At 43.7% G+C, this 17,424-nt stretch overlaps 1 protein-coding gene across 1 annotated transcript in view; it reads left to right on the top strand.

Moving 5' to 3' along the window:
* Positions 1–17,424, top strand: part of LOC134540730 (uncharacterized) — a 114,269-nt gene that overhangs the window by 21,039 nt on the left and 75,806 nt on the right. The window contains exons 6-7 of the mRNA XM_063383626.1: positions 6,338–6,578; positions 15,113–15,319. Of these exons, the coding sequence (XP_063239696.1) occupies positions 6,338–6,578; positions 15,113–15,319 (448 nt within the window). The remainder of the gene's footprint in view (positions 1–6,337; positions 6,579–15,112; positions 15,320–17,424) is intronic.

Below are 17,424 nucleotides of genomic sequence, written 5' to 3'. Positions count from 1 at the left end.
GATGGCGAGCCCTAATCCATCTTAAGAGGCTCACCTAGTCAGGGACATATCTGTGCTAGTGAGGCGGGATGATAAGTGTGACGCTCGCTGGTTCTTCTAGCGAGGTGTCGCCTCTAAGTGCAAGACTCAGAACTGGCGCGCAGTCTTCTCGTCGTGCATAAGGGAAACTGTGAAATTTGAGCGGTGGCCGTAACATTATATGGCGGAGAAATGAAGATAAAGGTGTAATGCAAATCCCTTAAATGCTTTCAATAATCTGAAAACACACCTTCCAGCCTTTTTAAACTTATAAAACTACTGTTTAAAAACTAAACCCGGAAACAGAATTACTTATCGTCCCTCAGTGAAATCATAAATGCTGTGCTTAAACAGAACCCCGCTCGGATATACTGAGTAGTTTTCAAATCGCGTTGTTTTTTTCTGAAGCTCTGCACAATGCTTGTGTGTCCGGGTTGGCGGGATCTTCAAGAATTAAAAATTAAGAACTAGTCATGTACTTAACATATGACTCTATGTATACTAGTGGAATGGTTTATGAGTGTCGTGTAGGAATTATGACGAGTCGTGTGCGAATCATATGTTTGTTTAAGACTTAACAGAGAAGGTTACATTTTATATATTTTTTCCTTAAGAATTAAGGGGATTCCCAATCAGAGCACAGTAGAATGAGTTGGCGCGTAATAATGTTTCGTTGGGAAAGCAGGTTATGATGTAGTCCAAAAGGAGTCGGAAATACGGAATTACTTGCATTGTGTTAAGAAATTATAATATACGTAGAATAACACTGCACGAAATAACGCTGCATGAAATAACACTGCACGAAATAACACTGCACGAAATTTAAAAAAAAATAAGCCTCAGATTGGAAACTCTTTACTTTTAGAGTTCGGTAATTGATAATTTGGATGTGTTTCCGGTTAATTTTTGATATTCCAAAAGGCATATAAATATGTATGTACAGTTCATGAATATATTTTCTTACAGGAAGCTTGAAATAGGTGAGATTAGCATTACATGAACTAGTATTTATATATTAAAGTTAAATATCATCGAATACCGATTTGTGTACGGATTCTAGGTTACGAGCTGAAATGTTGCAATGTTTTAGGTCCAACCTTGTTTCAAGTAGGTGCATAACCAATTCCACCATGGATAGTTAAACAAATTATCAATCAGCAAAGATTACAAACTTAAATGCACTATGAAGTCCAGACGATACCATCGAATACATAAATCCAAATTTAATGACATGGCTGCTTTCTCGGCCCTTAATTTTTTTTTTGGCCGGAACGAAAAGACGACTAATCTATACTAATATTATAAAGCTGAAGAGTTTGTTTGTTTGTTTGAACGCGCTAATCTCAGGAACCACTGGTCCGATTTGAAAAATTCTTTCAGTGTTGGATAGAACATTTATCGAGGAAGGCTATAGGATATATCTATTATATTATCAATAACATTAGGGATCCTTACTAAAAGTCCAATTTAGAATCAAATGCGTTTGAGGGGGTTAAATACAAACTGCAGTACACGTACGAAGTGTGTGTTGACAATGCCGCAGGCGCTATAAGTTTATTAAGCGAAATACCACTCACTGACTCACTCATCACGAGATCTCTAAAACTATACACCCGATTTACTTGAAATTTAGCATAGTTACTCATTTTGTGATGTAGACGCTCACTAAGAACGGATTCTGCGGAAATCCCATCCGAAGGAGAGTTTCGGGGGCGTAATATATAAAAATTTCCAGTTTTTGGTAGGAAATCACCATGGCAACGACTGTTGCTTTGTTGATGCTTCATTCGTCTCTATGGCAACGACTATTTCATTGTTAGTGCAGTCCTCATCACCGTTGAAATTTTGCGGGTACCTTAAATATCAAAAATTGCCCTTTTTTTCAAGTATATATATATATTACAGACTTGAAACTTCACAGTAATGTTCCTTATGTTACTGAGCTGTTACAAGACTATTCCGTGCACAGAAAGTGTATTGTTTTTTATTATAAATAACATTTTTTATAATATTATTATTATTTGTTTACATTTTCATGTTTATGCTCTATTGTTGGTTTTTGGACGTATCTACGAGTGCTACACTCTATGGCGTAGCCCAAGTGACATTGCAACATCAATTAGCAAGACCCCTCTAGGGAAATAATGGCTTAAACGGCAAATTGGACTTTTTGCACGTAATTTGTATAAGAGAATTTTTATTGTTGAAAATTGGCGTTTTAAATTTGAGTCATTTTATTATTTTAAGATGTATTGTTGAATATCTGTATTTTGTTTTGATGTGTTAATCAAGTCAACGATCTTTGTGTCTCGGCCAATGAGAGACCATGTTGCTTAAGTTAAGCGTCGTTAAGAATGTTAAGAAACAAGTTTTGGAATGACTACGGCGTTGGCTAGACAGCCTGGGTTGCAATCCCCTTGAAAATCCGATAATTCAACGAGCTAAATAGATCATCCAGTTGAAGGGATGTTTTTAATCGCCGTTTAAACATAATTATATGTAATTTATATAGGGCACATCCTATATGATGTGTAATTAGGTGTGAAATTAAAGTGAGTAAAATTGACTCATAATGCTATTTTGAACGGACCGTATTTCTGCATAAACGTAATTTTATCCTGCCAACACGCATATGAACATTGATTTTTGTGTCGAACTCAGTAAAGCCCTGCAGAGACAAACAGTTTTTAAGCCAATTGCTATTCTGATTTACACATTCTTAGTTCTAGCCCAGAGGTGAAATGAGACGGAGTTCTCATGATGTTCTACCATACCTACATACTGAATTCGGCCGAGGTACACTAATTTAAATTAAATGACAACGATAATAAAATAGATTTGGACACACTAACTTCGATCTAGAGTGAGAGCAACCGACACGATAATTTGAATTTATGAACTTTTGTTGTATTTGTCATGAGTGCAACATATCTCCGGTCTATTTGAAAACATAAGAGTATACAACTGGTCAAGCCAATAATTATATATATATATATATATTTGTCTCATTAAAGATTATTTGTTTTGTTCTATTTTCATTCTATCATTACTTCACAGTGTATATGTTTTTGTTTAATGACCCTAAACTACATGTTGTCACTCTTGTACCAATCCTAGATCTGAAGTGTTATATTATTTTTGTTCTCTTATGTATTACACGACACTTATCCTATCTTGATAACGAAGTTAAGTTTTACATAAGAGTGGCGCCCAGAAACAATTAAAAATAATCAAAGAGTTTGTAACGCCCCTCGTGCCCAAAAACTTATATTATTTTTAATTAATTAAAAACACCTTGGAAACTTCTGGGCAAAATATTAAGAAAATTACAGTTAATTACCAGAGGGGACACGAGGCGGTGAACAAGACAAAATTTACACTCCCTGCACACTAGTAACTTGGGAGTTCGTGGATCGTATGTAGAAGAAGGTATATGATAAATAAATACACCATATAAATAATTTGTTCTATAGGTTTTCCTGGTTTATTATTAAGAGGTTTAGTTTTAGCATTATTTCGACATGATAATAAAGATCTTAGTAATTAACAAAGTTAAGGGGGTGCCCCAACATTATTTCAAACAATACATATTACACCTTAACAAACAAATTATTACATAAACAAAAATTTAAAACTTGGACCGAAATTCGATTCTCCCAACGATTACATATATATATATATATATATATATATATATATATATATATATATGAGTTTCCTTGATTTTACGTTTTCTTGAGGATTACGTTCTTAAAGCACTGCTCGCTGGTATCTTTTAATGAAATTTAGTTCCGTCTATGCAAGTGGAATTTATATATATATATATATATATATATATAGCCTATATCACCCGGGTCTTCCCAGGATGACGTCAGACCGAGAGGAAAACTCTTCTAAAGGGGGAAATCAGCTGGAGGTCCCGAAGATCATGCGGGGAGCAATTTCTCTCCCCGGAAACTTTGACCCTGTCTGAAACACAAGCCAAATTCAAAACAAATTAGACCTGCGTCCAGACAGTCATACACAGTCGGCGCGAAAGGCCAACAAACGGTAATTTGGGGAAAAAACAAAAGGCCAGATTACTCACCAAACAGGGTGTGGAAACAGGGCTTCCGAGGTGTCTCGCGCCGACATCAGGATGACGCGCACCGAGAAATCGCGGATGCGCGTTAGGAAACCAAAAATTTTAAAGAATAAAAAAAATAAAAAATTTAACTACACATGACTTTTTATAAAAACTACATCTGCCTGGCTACTGTACAAATGGGATCACATCCCTTAAGGAACTGACTACATCTTTTATGCAACCGAAAATCGCCGTTCCCGCGAAAAGCCTCTTAGCGCAGAGGACGCCGAGAAGACATGGTCAGCAGCCGAGGTCAGAGTACTGAGTGCCCGCTATGGCGGACAAGGCTTCTAATTAAAACGGGCGCTAAAGCCCTAGGGAGGAGGGGGAAGGTTCGGTTCTAAGCCGAAAACATGCGGAGGTGCCCGAGGCGGGCGTGACAACAACACGACCTGCGCGCTCTCCACCGGCGGTAACCGGAAGCTACAAAGAATTGACTTCTACAGGCCGCGAGAAGAAAGCATAGTGCCTTATGGCACCGCGGCGCTGCTCTCTAGCGGCGTAAATGGGAACTACATGAGGCGGTGAGCTGACTTGCCACTAGGTGTCACGAGGGTGAGCTCTGCACGCTGGCGACCAGGCCCGCGGTTACTTTTTTCGCCGCTAGATGTCGTGGACGTCTCTGTCGGACCAGGGAGAAAGTCCTTGAATTAGGCCATCGTCTTGGCTAAGTTCACGTCAGGTCATCGCTCCTGCCTTGATTTCTCAAAACTAAAGGGGAGGGGGGGGGGAAGGATGGGCAGAAAACGCCACTCCGCTGGGAACACAGGTCCACCGGAACCCCATTCATGACGAGACTTGCTATTCTCAGCAGGCCTCTCAGAAGTAGCAGCTTGCAGCCCAGAAGCTGCTCTATGCAATTTTGGTCATGAAGAGAATTAATATTACCAACTCGGGACGTGACCACAGGCGAGAGAAAATCAACCAGGCTGCCCACGTCCACATTAGATAGCAAAATATCAGATTGGCCCCCTGAGAAAGGGGCTTCGGTCCACTGGCACAAAGTTTAAACACGTGGCGTACACCGGCCTAACAAAAAGTAAATCACCCCCTTAACAACCAGATAAATTAAAAAATAAGAATTCCCCAAAAAATTTAAAATTATAGAAAAATTAAAAAAAGGTGACGAAAAGCCTAATTTCTGGCACAAGTTTCCACTCTACAGAGTGGCCATACTAAAGAGTAAATACTTAGAGTGTTCATCAATGTGGTTTATTATTATCTACAGTAAAACCATTATACATACACTCTAGTTAGAGTCATATTCAGAGTAGTAGTAAACTATTCATTATGCAGGATGACATTTTCCGAAAATTAGATCCCATGGGTGGTTAGAACCAGGCAACAGTGGGTACTTTTTCTTCATGAGAACAGGATTTTGCATTGTTCATGCCTTCTGCGTCTCCATGGCAACGGGCATCGCGCGGCAGTGGCGTACCCACAAGGAGGGGCATGTATAATGAGCGGCGCAAGAGTGATCTGCCTGTAGACTGCCGTAGCGAAGTATGGGTACATCAGTTGTAGTTTGCGTGCACGAGTCGGGAAACCATCGGTGCTATTCATTTTCTCTCTGGTACATTATACAGCATTGTAATAAATTTTCACTGAATTTTTTTTTATTTACCATTACTGTAAATGGGAGATGTGGCTTAATTTTTTCCCATTAGTATAGCCGTGCGAAGCCGGGTCGGGCAGCTAGTTCAATCATAAAGTGGACGTGCTGATCTGCTTACAGGTTAAAGTTGTGATTCTTTAATTTTTTGAAGTGAAACTTCTTTGACTGAAGGTGCTACAATTTTTGAGCGTTACGAAAATTTAGATAGCGTGAGGGGAATAGTTGGTTACGAGGTGGGGGAACCGGTAGAGGAGAGGTATAAATGGCCCAGCATACTTGCACGCTTGCATACTTGCACACTTGCACACTTGAATACTTGCACACTTGAATACTTGCATACTTGCATACTTTCACACTTACATCTTTGTTGCATACTTGCGTACTTGCGTATTTGTGTACTTGTGTACTTGCGTACTAGCGTACTTGTGAACTTGTGTACTTGCGTACTTGCACACTTGCGTACTTACGCAATAGTATAATTGAGCGCTCGCATGCTTGCGTATATTTGTTCTGATCTGCGGCCTCAGCCATACATACCTTGTAATGAGCACGCGCGTGTTGACCTGGGGCCGCCCCAGACAGGTGTGGCTGTGCGGGGAGGTGGTGACCGCGGCGCTGAGGGACCACGCGCTGGCGACCCTGCCCCGCGCCTGCCGGCTGCTCAACCTGTACAGCGTCTCCGAGGCGCACGACGTGGCCGCCGCCGACCTGGCCGCCTCCCGGGGGCCGTCCTGTCCGGCGGGCCGCCCCCTGCCCGGCGTGCGGCTGCTCGTGCTGGATGGCGACATGCGGCCCCTGCCCGCCGGCGCCACGGGAGAGGTCAGCCTGCACTGCTTTACACTCCTTTACACTCCTTCACATCAGTGCAACTATATTATCACAGGAAGATGGCGGACCCATGTGGCAGACCCCTCATGGTCCTCCGTCGCAGGACTCCATCTCCGCACTCCGCTGCCACCGTCGCACTTCCCCTTCGCCGAGATCCCACTCGACGCCTCGCTCGGAACTCCGCGACACTATCTCCCGGTAACTGAACTCTTCACCCTCTAACCTTCGTCCAGAGACTTCGCCGCTCTATCGCCCGGAAACTCCGCCGCGGGAAAACTCCCGACTTCACTTAACTCTGACTCTGAGGCCAGCGTCCTCGTTTTATATATCACAAACGTCATTTCTAGAACTCGCGAGCGCGGCTGGGCCCTGTCGCGTCATTCGCGCCAACCCGACAGAAGAAATCTCTCGAAACACATGTCAGCAGCTCGCGTTACTCTGCTGCAGTCAGGTTTCGGATGTCAATCTATCAGTGCCGCGCGGGGAGCAGTGGGAAGGGGGGGGGGGGGGGAACAGCGACCCAGTGTGCGCAGCATGTCTCATGTTGCAGTGGCCACCTGTCAGCCAGCTAACGCTGCACCTGTGCACCGCAGCTCTGCTGACATTCCTAACATTGCCCCCTCCTTTAACCTGTTCGTCCCGAACAGGTAACGCATCTCTTCCAGCATATTCCCTCAAGTGGTCCAAATTTACCACTTTATACGTCCCCTCTTTTCTCTCTGGATCCTGTAAACCACATCATTTAGGCGCTTTAAGACCTCATAGGGGCCTTCCAATGATGCTTGAAGTTTCGAGCACCTTCCTTTTCTTCGTTGCGGGTTATACAACCACACTAAATCACCCTTCTGGAATCCGGATGAATTGGGTTTCAGGTCATACCTAGTCTTCGTTTCGTCGCTAATCGAAGATTCCTGCAGGCCTCCTCGTGTACAAGTGACATTCGCTCCTCTAGATGATTTACATATTCAGTGGTGCTGGTCGGCTCCTTGCGCGGACGACCGAACTTGACATCACAGGGCAGCCTCAACTCCTGTCCAAACACAATACTCGTAGGGGTCTGCCCAGTGGAGTCATGGGTGGAAGATCTATATGCCATTAGGAACAACTGTATGTGTTGATCCCAATCCTGTTGATGCTCGGCCACAACTTTGGCAAGGTGTTCCTCCAGAGTTCTGTTGAACCTCTCCACCATGCTATCGGACTGAGGATGTAGGGATGTAGTCCTGGTTTTATTTATTCCCAGTAACCGACACACCTCCTGAAATATTGTCGACTCGAAATTGCGGCCTTGGTCTGAGTGAAGCTCCATTGGTACCCCCAAATCTGCAAATGAAGTTGTTGACTATTGCATCTGAAACAGGGGAGGCTTCTTGATTAGGAAGTGCATAAGCCTCTGGCCACTTGCTGAAGTAATCCATTGCTACCAGAATATACCGATTACCATCTTTAGTCTTGGGAAATGGTCCAGTGATGTCGATGGCTCTCCTCTCAAAGGGGGCCCCTCTATCGTATGCACTCATTTTCCCATGACTCTGGTGTTATGGCCCCTTTTTAGCCTCCACATCCTGGTGACATCTCAACCAATAGAAGCATTGACGGGTCTTGGCTAGAGTTTTGTTTACCCCTAGATGACCACCAGAGGTACCATCATGCATTTCCTTCAACACCTCTGCCACTAGACTCTTTGGAAGGAGTAGTTGCATGGAAACTACTTTTCCATTCGTACTCTCCCATGCCCTCATTAGTAGCCCATCCACAATTCTCAAGGAATCCCACTGTACCCAGTAAGCTTTCACCAGCCTCGGTCACTGGAGATTTCATGCCATTTTGGATGTCCAACACCACTCCCTAACCAGCTTATGACAGGTGCCAGGTCAGGATCTTGCCGCTGCGCTGCCTTCAAGCTGGCACTATCCCATTTTTATTCCCCGTTAGTTATCGTTGTTCGCCGAATATCTTTGATCCCCTCATTTTTCTTTGCCCTGTTGAAATGGTTACAGTCTACCTTGCAAGGCCTTCGGGAGAGGGCATCGGCATTGCTGTGAATTCGGCCTTTCCTGTGTTGTATCCGACAATCATATTGCTGTATCTGTTCAATCCAGCTAGCAAGTTGTCCCTCTGGATTCTTGAACTGTAGTAGCCACTTCATTGTCAGTGCGTAAAAGAAATTTTTTTCCCATACAAATATTTGTGGAAATGTTGCAAAGACTTTAGTACAGCCAAGAGTTCTCGTCTTGTGACACAATAGTTGCGTTCACACTTAGACAAAACTTTGCTGTAGTATGCTATTACTCGTTCATTTCCATCCTGAACCTGGGACAGGACAGCGCCCAAACCATCTCCACTTGCATCTGTGTTGAGGATATGTTCTCCATGTAGATGGGGGTAGGCAAGTATGGGGCTAGATCACAGGGATTTCTTGAGGTCTTGAAATGCCATCTCGCATGCTGAGGTCCAGATAAATTGTCTCTTGTCCTCGGTCAGCTGATGCAGTGGTTTTATGATTGTCGAGAACCCGTGCACAAACCATCTGTATTAAGTACAGAGTCCCAGAAAACTTCATACATCATGCTTGTTCTTAGGTTGAAGCCACTTCATAACTGAACGGATCTTCTCAGGATCTGTTCGCACTCCATCCTGCGATACGATATGCCCAAATAATGTTACCTCATGCTGGAACAAGAAGCACTTCTTAGGACTTAACTTTAGTTGGGCATGGCGAAGCCTGTCGAAAACATCCGGGAGATTTTGCAAATGTTCCTTCACTCTATTACATACTACAATAATGTCGTCCAGATATACTAGGCATATTTTCCAAGTCAAGCCATGCAGGACAAGCTCTATCAATCTCTCAAAAGTTGCAGTAGCATTACATAACCCGAATGGTAACACAGTGAACTGGAACAGACCACTACCTGTTGTAAAAACAGTCTTCTCCTTATCCTCTGGGTATAGCTCCACTTGCCAGTAACCACTCTTCAGGTCCAATGTAGAGAACCATCTGGTGCCAGAGAGTGTATCAAGTGTGTCATCGATACGTGGGAGGGGGTAGCTGTCCTTTTTGGTGATGTCATTCAGCTTCCGGTAGTCCACACAAAACCTCAGTTGGCCATCCTTCTTCGCCACTAAAACAACTGGGGAAACCCAAGGACTTGCTGATAGTTCTATTACACCACCTTCCATCATACCTGCGATCAACTTCTCAGCCTCTTCCTGTTTTGCTAGAGGCAGCCATCGTGGTGCCTGTCGGATCAGCTCTGCATCACCTGTGTTGATGCGATAGACCAGGCTTGTTCTCCCAAGGTCAGTATCCCCTGAGGAAAATACATCCTGGTTGTTTACCAGAAAAGCTGCTACTTCTTCTATTTCCCCATCTGTGAGATTATTTTGGCATCGCCTTAGTAGTTGCTCTAGATTCGGGTTCAGTGTTTGCGCATCATATCTAACAGGCGAGGAAGGCTCGCATTGGCCTACCCAAGAGACTGGTTCGCAGCTAGCTATTGGGTCCCCTGGTTTAAGGACCTTTGTTTGAGAGTCGAGGTTGGCCACCCTGACTGGTACAACCTTGCCGCATCTTGCAATGCTTCGAGCGAGCAGGAGTGTCTTCAATCCTAACTTCATATATGGCTCTATCAGGTAGCTCATGTTGCCCCTAGGGTCTCCCATAATCCTAGCTGCTATTATCTTCTCATGATTTGCTGGAATTGAAACAGTTTCGCTAACTACCACTTGCATTAACAGGAACCTCTAATTGTTCGAGAGTAAACAAAGCCACCTGTTCATCTTTAATACGCAGTGTTATGACGAGTTCTCTCCTAAGGAAAGCTATATTACCTTCTCTCTTAAATGGGGCTTCAAGGGAAAAGGGGTTATAAAATAAGGTATCGACATTAACTTCATTCCCACTTCAATTTACTACTAACTATTACAATTGTCAATGCCATAACCCATTGAGTTAAATCTATAAAATATACTTAAGTCAATCTACGTGCCTCGCTATCACACCTGTAAGTCTGTTACCTCCGCTCTCTTGTCTCGCGCTCGCGGCAGACCTCTCGGCGAGGCGGGAAGCAGCGGCGAGAGACACGCGACGTGCACCGGGTTCCGTCTCGGCACAGGCACCCCCACTGGGCGTGGCTGCCGTATTTGAGACCTTGGGTCCGCGGCATCGTCGACAGTCCTCGTTCCTACCCCCTCTCGACTCCGTTCGCTTTCCGCAACGGTGGCCAGCCTCGTTCCGAAGCGCTGTCCCAGTATTTCGCGCTGACGCCGCTGTTGCGCTGACGCTGTTGTTGCCGCAACAAGGCCGGCCCGCACGTCGCTGCAGGTGTGTTGTAACAGCAGTACCTGTCCTTCCATGTCAATAACGAATCCGTATCGATTCATGATGTCTACTCCTAATATTACCTCATCGGTGATATCAGAAACAAGAAAGGTCTGTGATAATGTCCAAGTTACAATCCTTAACTCCTGATCCATCTGTCCATGCACATGTGAGGTGTCGCCGGATGCTGTTTCAAGTCTGTATGGAATGGGTGTTCTCTTCAGTTTTTCTCTATTTACAATGTATGTGCGAATAATAGATGCCGATGCCCCTGTGTCAACAGTAAGTAAACACTGTCTGCCATTGATCCATCCATTGAGCAACAAACTGTCATAACCTCTACGAAATACGGATACAGGAAAAACCCTACGGGCTACCATTTCCTGTAGAGCTGGCATGCACCCCTTCATACCAGCTATTGCTCGTTTCCCTGTTGATCTTGTTTTTCTTTATGTTGTGTTGTCTTCATGCGTGTCGGACAGTCTCACTTGATGTGTCTTAGTTCATTACAGATGAAGCACCGCGGGCGTCCTCCTGCTCTTTTGATCTGGTTACCTGGAGTATCATTTAGCAGCTTTTTCAATGCCCTTAGAATATATACTTCATTAGTGGTGTTTCTAGCATTTGCTGCATTGAAGGGCTCCAGTCCAGCTCTCCTTGTCCTGATGCTTCTTGAGGTGCAACGTGCTGCCTCGATTTCCAGGGCATGAACCAAGGCCTCGCAGCTCTTCTTGTGTCGGGCCAAACGAAGAGTTTGCTGAACCTCCACATCTCTGAGCCCATCTATTAAAACACTAGTGGCTAGCTGCTGGCGGAACTCTGATGGTGCTTCTGGGTAGGCGAGGTGCACGAGTCGCTCGATGTCGGCTTCGAACTCTTGGAGGGTTTCCGAAAATCTCTGTTGACGTGTCTTCAGGGCTGTTCTGTACACCTCCCCCATGTGTCGGTTGCCATACTTCAACTCAAGGGCCTCTACTAATACCCCATATTATTTATGGTTTGTAACTGGTATGGTCTGCAGCAGCTCTAGTGGAGATCCTCGCCGGGCCAAGACGAGTGCCATAGCCTTTTCTTCATCGTCCCACCCATTTACTTCAGTAGCTGCCTCAAACTGTCACATTTAGACAGCCTTTCGACGACTGGCCATCAAAAGTGAGTGGCTTGAATTTCGGGAGACCATTGGCGCCTTCGACTTCATGTCTCCAACATAACTACTCCGTTTCGTAGCAGATGTAGCTTCTTTGAGCATCCGACGCCACTCTTCGGTTACCACTGATACTCGCTTTTCAGTGGCCTGCTCGATTTTAAATAACTGCTACGCCATTCGCTGTTCTGTGGTGTGTTCGAGTTGGGCCAACTGTTGCACTACTAGTTCTTCATGTTCTGCTACATGTTGCTCCTAGCACTGTACTTTTCCTTCCAACTGGATGCTGGTTTCATCGATTTTCTTTTTCATTTCTTCTTGTGCAGCAACTATTTAGTTTCGCATCTCTTCTTAGTTTTTCTTGATGTCCTATATCTCTGCCTTCATAGCATTCATCTCCTCCTGGCAGTTATATATTTTATTCTCCATTTTCTCCTGGTTATATTCCATTTTCTCTTGGTTATTCTCCATTTTCTCCTGGTTACTCTTCATTTCTTCCCTATTACTCTTCATTTCATTCTTCATTTCTTCCTGGCCATTATCAATTTTATTCTTCATTTCGTCCTGGCTACTCTTCATCTCGTCCAGCCTATTCTCCATTTTCTCCTTATTATTCTTCATCTCCTCCTGGCAGTTATCAATTTTATTCTACATTTCTTCCTGGCTACTCTTAAGTTCTCCTTGTTACTCTTCATTTCATTCTTCATTTCGACCAAGAATGCCATGACATTCTTGAGGTCGTCGGCAGACATCTTTCTTGTCCACATACACAACACGACTAACACCACTGTAATTTCCCCTATGAGCTAACCTAAACCCCTACTAAACACTAACACTCAAAACTAACTATGGTTCCTCACACTAATTTTAATACCGACAATCTAAACTCTAATTTAATTTTTTTATTAACTATTAACTATTTGCTAATTATTTAATTAAGGCTATCCCACTTCTGACACCAAAAATTGTTACGATGTACAGGGTTCGTAAAGGATAGCCCAATTAAAGATTTTATTACACACACAGTTTTATTTATTGCCACTATTTACATTACTAGCAAATAATCTAAAAATGCCTATTAATCAATTGTACTTAAAAATGTTGCTTCCTCAGTCACTCATTTTTACACACCGCACACCTCGCTGGGCCGCACCTCTGGCGCAACTCTCGCCGCAGCACCCCTCGTGGTCCTCCTCCGTCACCGCACTCCACCGCCACCGTCATACTTCCCCTTCGCCGAGATCCCATTTGACCCCTCTCTTGGAACTCCGCCGCACCCGCGACACTATCGCCCGGAACTGAACTCTTCGCCCTGTAACCTTCGTCCAGGGACTTCGCCGCTCTATCGCTCAGAAACTCCGCCACGGGAAAACTCCCGAGTTCACCGAACTTCCACTCTTGAGGCCGGCGTCCTCGTTTTATATCTATAACTCGCTAGCGCGGCTGGGGTCTGTCGCGTCATTCCGAGCCGTCCCGACGGCAGAAATCTCTCGAAACACGTGTCGGCGGCTCGCGTAACTCCGCAGCTGTCAGGTTTCGGATGTCAAACTATCAGCGCCGGGCGGGCAGCGGTGGGAAGAAGGGGGAAAACGGCGACCCAGGTGCGCACACCATGTCTCATGTTGCAGTGGCCACCTGTCAGCCAGCTAGCGCTGCACCTGTCTTTGGACGAAGGTTCCAGGGCAGGAGTTCAGTGGAGTCGGGAGTTCCCGCGGCGGAGTTTCCGGGCGATAGAGCGGCGAAGTCCCTGGACGAAGGTTGCAGGGCGAAGAGTTCAGTTCCGGGCGATAGTGTCGCGGGCGCGGCGGAGTTCCGAGCGAAGTTCCGAGCGAGGCGTCGAGTGGGATCTCAGCGAAGGCAAGTGCGTTGGCGGCGGTGGAGTGCGGCGACGGAGTCCCGCGGCGGAGACCCACGAGGGGTGCTGCGGCGAGAGTTGCGCCAGAGGTGCGGCCCAGCGAGGTGTCTGGTGTGTAAGAACCGAGTGACTAGGGGAAGTAACAACATTTTTAATTGCAATTGATTATTTGCCATTTCAGAATATTATTTGTAAGTGACATATGTAGTGGCCATCAATAAAACTGTGTGATAAAAATATATAAAAGGGCTATCCTTTACGAACCCTGTAAATCGTAACAATACGCAGCCTGTAGGTATTTAAAAAAAAAAAAATTTGGGAGGTAATACGAAAATTGGCGCCAAAATTTTATAATCTAATTGATGGTTTCATTCAAGCATACATTTTTATTGAACCATGTAAAATTGTATCAAAAATTTTCAATAAATTGACTTTTTTTTTGTACACTCCCCCGGGAAAATTTGTATTTCAAGGTGGAAAATGGTGCTATTTAAGCAGTTTTATCATCTAAAAATTGATTACACAGCACTTTCTTTTCCCCCGTTTGTCCCCACTTCAAGGTTTCAGAGGGGGAAGGGTGTTGGCAAAATACCCTTGCCCCCCCCTGTTGTTGCGCCCCTGATTTGAAGAGTGATACAGTTGTTTTCACGTACATGTGTCACGGGTATCACTAAAGGAACAGGAAACCCTAACGAGGCAGGAAAGAACGGATGCGAGTGTGTCAGAAAATTAGGTGCCCAGTAGAATTCGTAAATACAACAATATTTATTAACAGGAATATTCTCACAAACGAATATCTCATCTCATTCTCGAGCTGACATTGATCCTTACGAAGCTGTACCCCTGCGTAGTGGGGTTGAACACTCGTTACGGGTCAACTATAACAAAAACACAAAAAATTAACAATCTAGTAAAAATATCAATGCAGCACCCTCAATCAAGTTTGAGCCAGCCTCGGCTCAACCTACCAGTGGCGTAGCAAGCGGGTGGCAGGGGGGAGGGGGGTAGCGCCGCGGCGACGGTTTCGCGGTTACTGAACGCTCACCCCCCTCTGTTTTAATCCAAGAGGGGGCGCCATTTTCATGTCTAGCCTGGGGCGCCAGTCGCCTTAGCTGCGCCACTGCAACCTACCACGTATACACTGAGTTACACGTGTGTTGAGAGAAAGGAGGACCGAGAGACTCGAGCGGAACGTGTTGCAGGTGTTCGTCGGTGGACCCGGCCTGGCTACTGGCTACCTGAACCTGCCGGAGCTGACGGCGCGGAGGTTCGTGCGCGGGCCCCCGCCTGTAGGGGAGAGGCTGTACCGCACCGGCGACTGGGGCAGCCTCTCGGCCGACGGCGAGCTGCAGGTGTGCGGCCGCTGCGACTCCGTCGTCAGGATCCGGGGTTACAGCGTCGAGCTGCAGGTCGGCGAACACACCGCCTCCTTCAAACTATCCCATGACATTTCAAGAAAGGTGGTCAGTTACACGGCGTCGTCAAATTGGAAGTCTCGGCCAGGAATAACCAGGAGCGCACGGTAAAAAAATCATCAAAATATTTGGCAGGAATCATCAGTAGCTAGAGACATGCAAAATTCGCGGATTCATTTCGCGATAGGCTAGCATCAAAACAACTATACCTTCGTACCGCTTCTGCAGATTGGCCCACATTTTATCCGGGGAACTGTGAGCCAGTGGGAAACACCAAACCAAGAAAGTGCCGAATTACGGACAGCCTAGTTGAGGCATCTCACGCGTCAGTAGCCAATGAACAGGTGTCATTTCCGCGAGTATTTAAAGGACTGTGGAGTCTATCCTAGAGGTCAATGAATCCGCGAATTTTGCAGGTCTCTATCAATAGCACACGGAGAAAAGTAATGCACATTTTCCTAGATCACTATCAGTAAATCGCAATAAAATAAAAAAATTTTTTAAAAAATGTAAAAATAATAAATTTTAAAAAAATTACAAAAAAAAATTAAAAGATTACAAAAATATCTGGCTTGTGCGAATATTCTATCCTTGGGGAACAAAGCAGAAGTTCACAAGCTGGCAGAAGCAATTTTTATTTTATTTTTGTAATCATTTATTTCGTTATTATTTTTGTATTTATTTAATTTTATAATTTTTTAAATATTTTTAATTTGATTTACTGAACCTGATTTAGGAAAATGTGCGTTGGTTTTCTCCGTGTGCTCCTGATTATTCCTGCCAATATTTTGATGGTTTTTCCTAATTCTTCTGGTCATTCGTGGCAACGATTCTGTTGGTATTCTCAGTGTGCTCCTGTTTATTCATGGGGAGACTTCTGCTGATGATGTTCGAAGAGTGCTTCTGGTTATTTCTTAGGTATCTATCTCTGCATGAAATTGTTTTAACTTAATGGGACATGCAGTTTTATTCAGAGTTACATTGAATTAGTGAATATCTGTTACTAAATCAGCACTTACAATATTTTATCATGTGGAATTCAAACAAAAGTATTCATTACGTAGTCAAATAATATGCCTTAAAACGGCTGAGAATCACTATCGTGCAAGACGAACTTCTTTCACCTTGATGTCAAGCAAAGCCCTCCTTCTCGTGTGATCGTGAATGAGCATCCTGCATTCCACGTGAAAAATAAATTTTTACCTCCACGCAACATGTGGCGACATCTGTTGTTGAAATTAACATAAAGATAAAAAAACTAAAAAAAACTCGCTTTTATTGTTAAATGAACTAAAAATTAAAAAAAAAATGAAATATCAATTTAAGTTTTTTTGTCCAACAGCCAAATAATGCACCGCAACTCTGTATAACTAAAAATGTGGGGTGCTTGATATCATTTGTCTTGAATTTTCGATCAGTGATAACAATATGATTTGTAATAGATTTTCTTTCACTAATTTTAGGATCATACTGCAAAGTCAAATCCCGATGGTGATAACTAATTCGTTGTAGTTCATTTCATGTTAAAGATAATGTTTGTCGAACTAACGATATTACATAGTTGAGAGTCTTACACACACCGTAAAGACGATTGAAATAGTTTTGCTACCATTTTAGGTGTATTTTCTACTTAAATTTTCTTAAATGTTTCTAACTTGTAAAGTAAAACCCAGTGGTCATTGCTCTGAAATTTGAAGCCTAGTCGAGGTATTTGCATAGACCAGTGTAATAACATTTATACTCCTTGAAGTAATTTTAAATGTCACTATTTTTCCTTATATTTGATGATACGTTTTGTTTTTATGACTAATGTATTTGTTATATATGTAAGAATTGACTTTGACATTTTTGAACTGTTAAATGTTGTTGATTCATTGGTATTCAGCATTACTATTTCATTCGTTCCAGCTACATTTAATATTATAGTTTTAAGCTGGCCGAATCGTTTAAGTACTAAGATTGAATTTTTTGTAGTGAATCAATGATATGATGTTCAAGTGAATTTTCATTAGATTGAAAATACATATAAACAGACTCGTTTGTGACAGTTAAAATTATTTCAGATTATTAGTTGGAAAATGGCGCCCACAAGCATAAAT

The sequence above is a fragment of the Bacillus rossius genome, chromosome 17, assembly GCF_032445375.1.
Source record: "Bacillus rossius redtenbacheri isolate Brsri chromosome 17, Brsri_v3, whole genome shotgun sequence".
Classification (NCBI taxonomy): domain Eukaryota; kingdom Metazoa; phylum Arthropoda; class Insecta; order Phasmatodea; family Bacillidae; genus Bacillus; species Bacillus rossius.
Note: the sequence above shows the minus strand (reverse complement) of the source record. Positions and strands in the feature narration are given on the sequence as shown.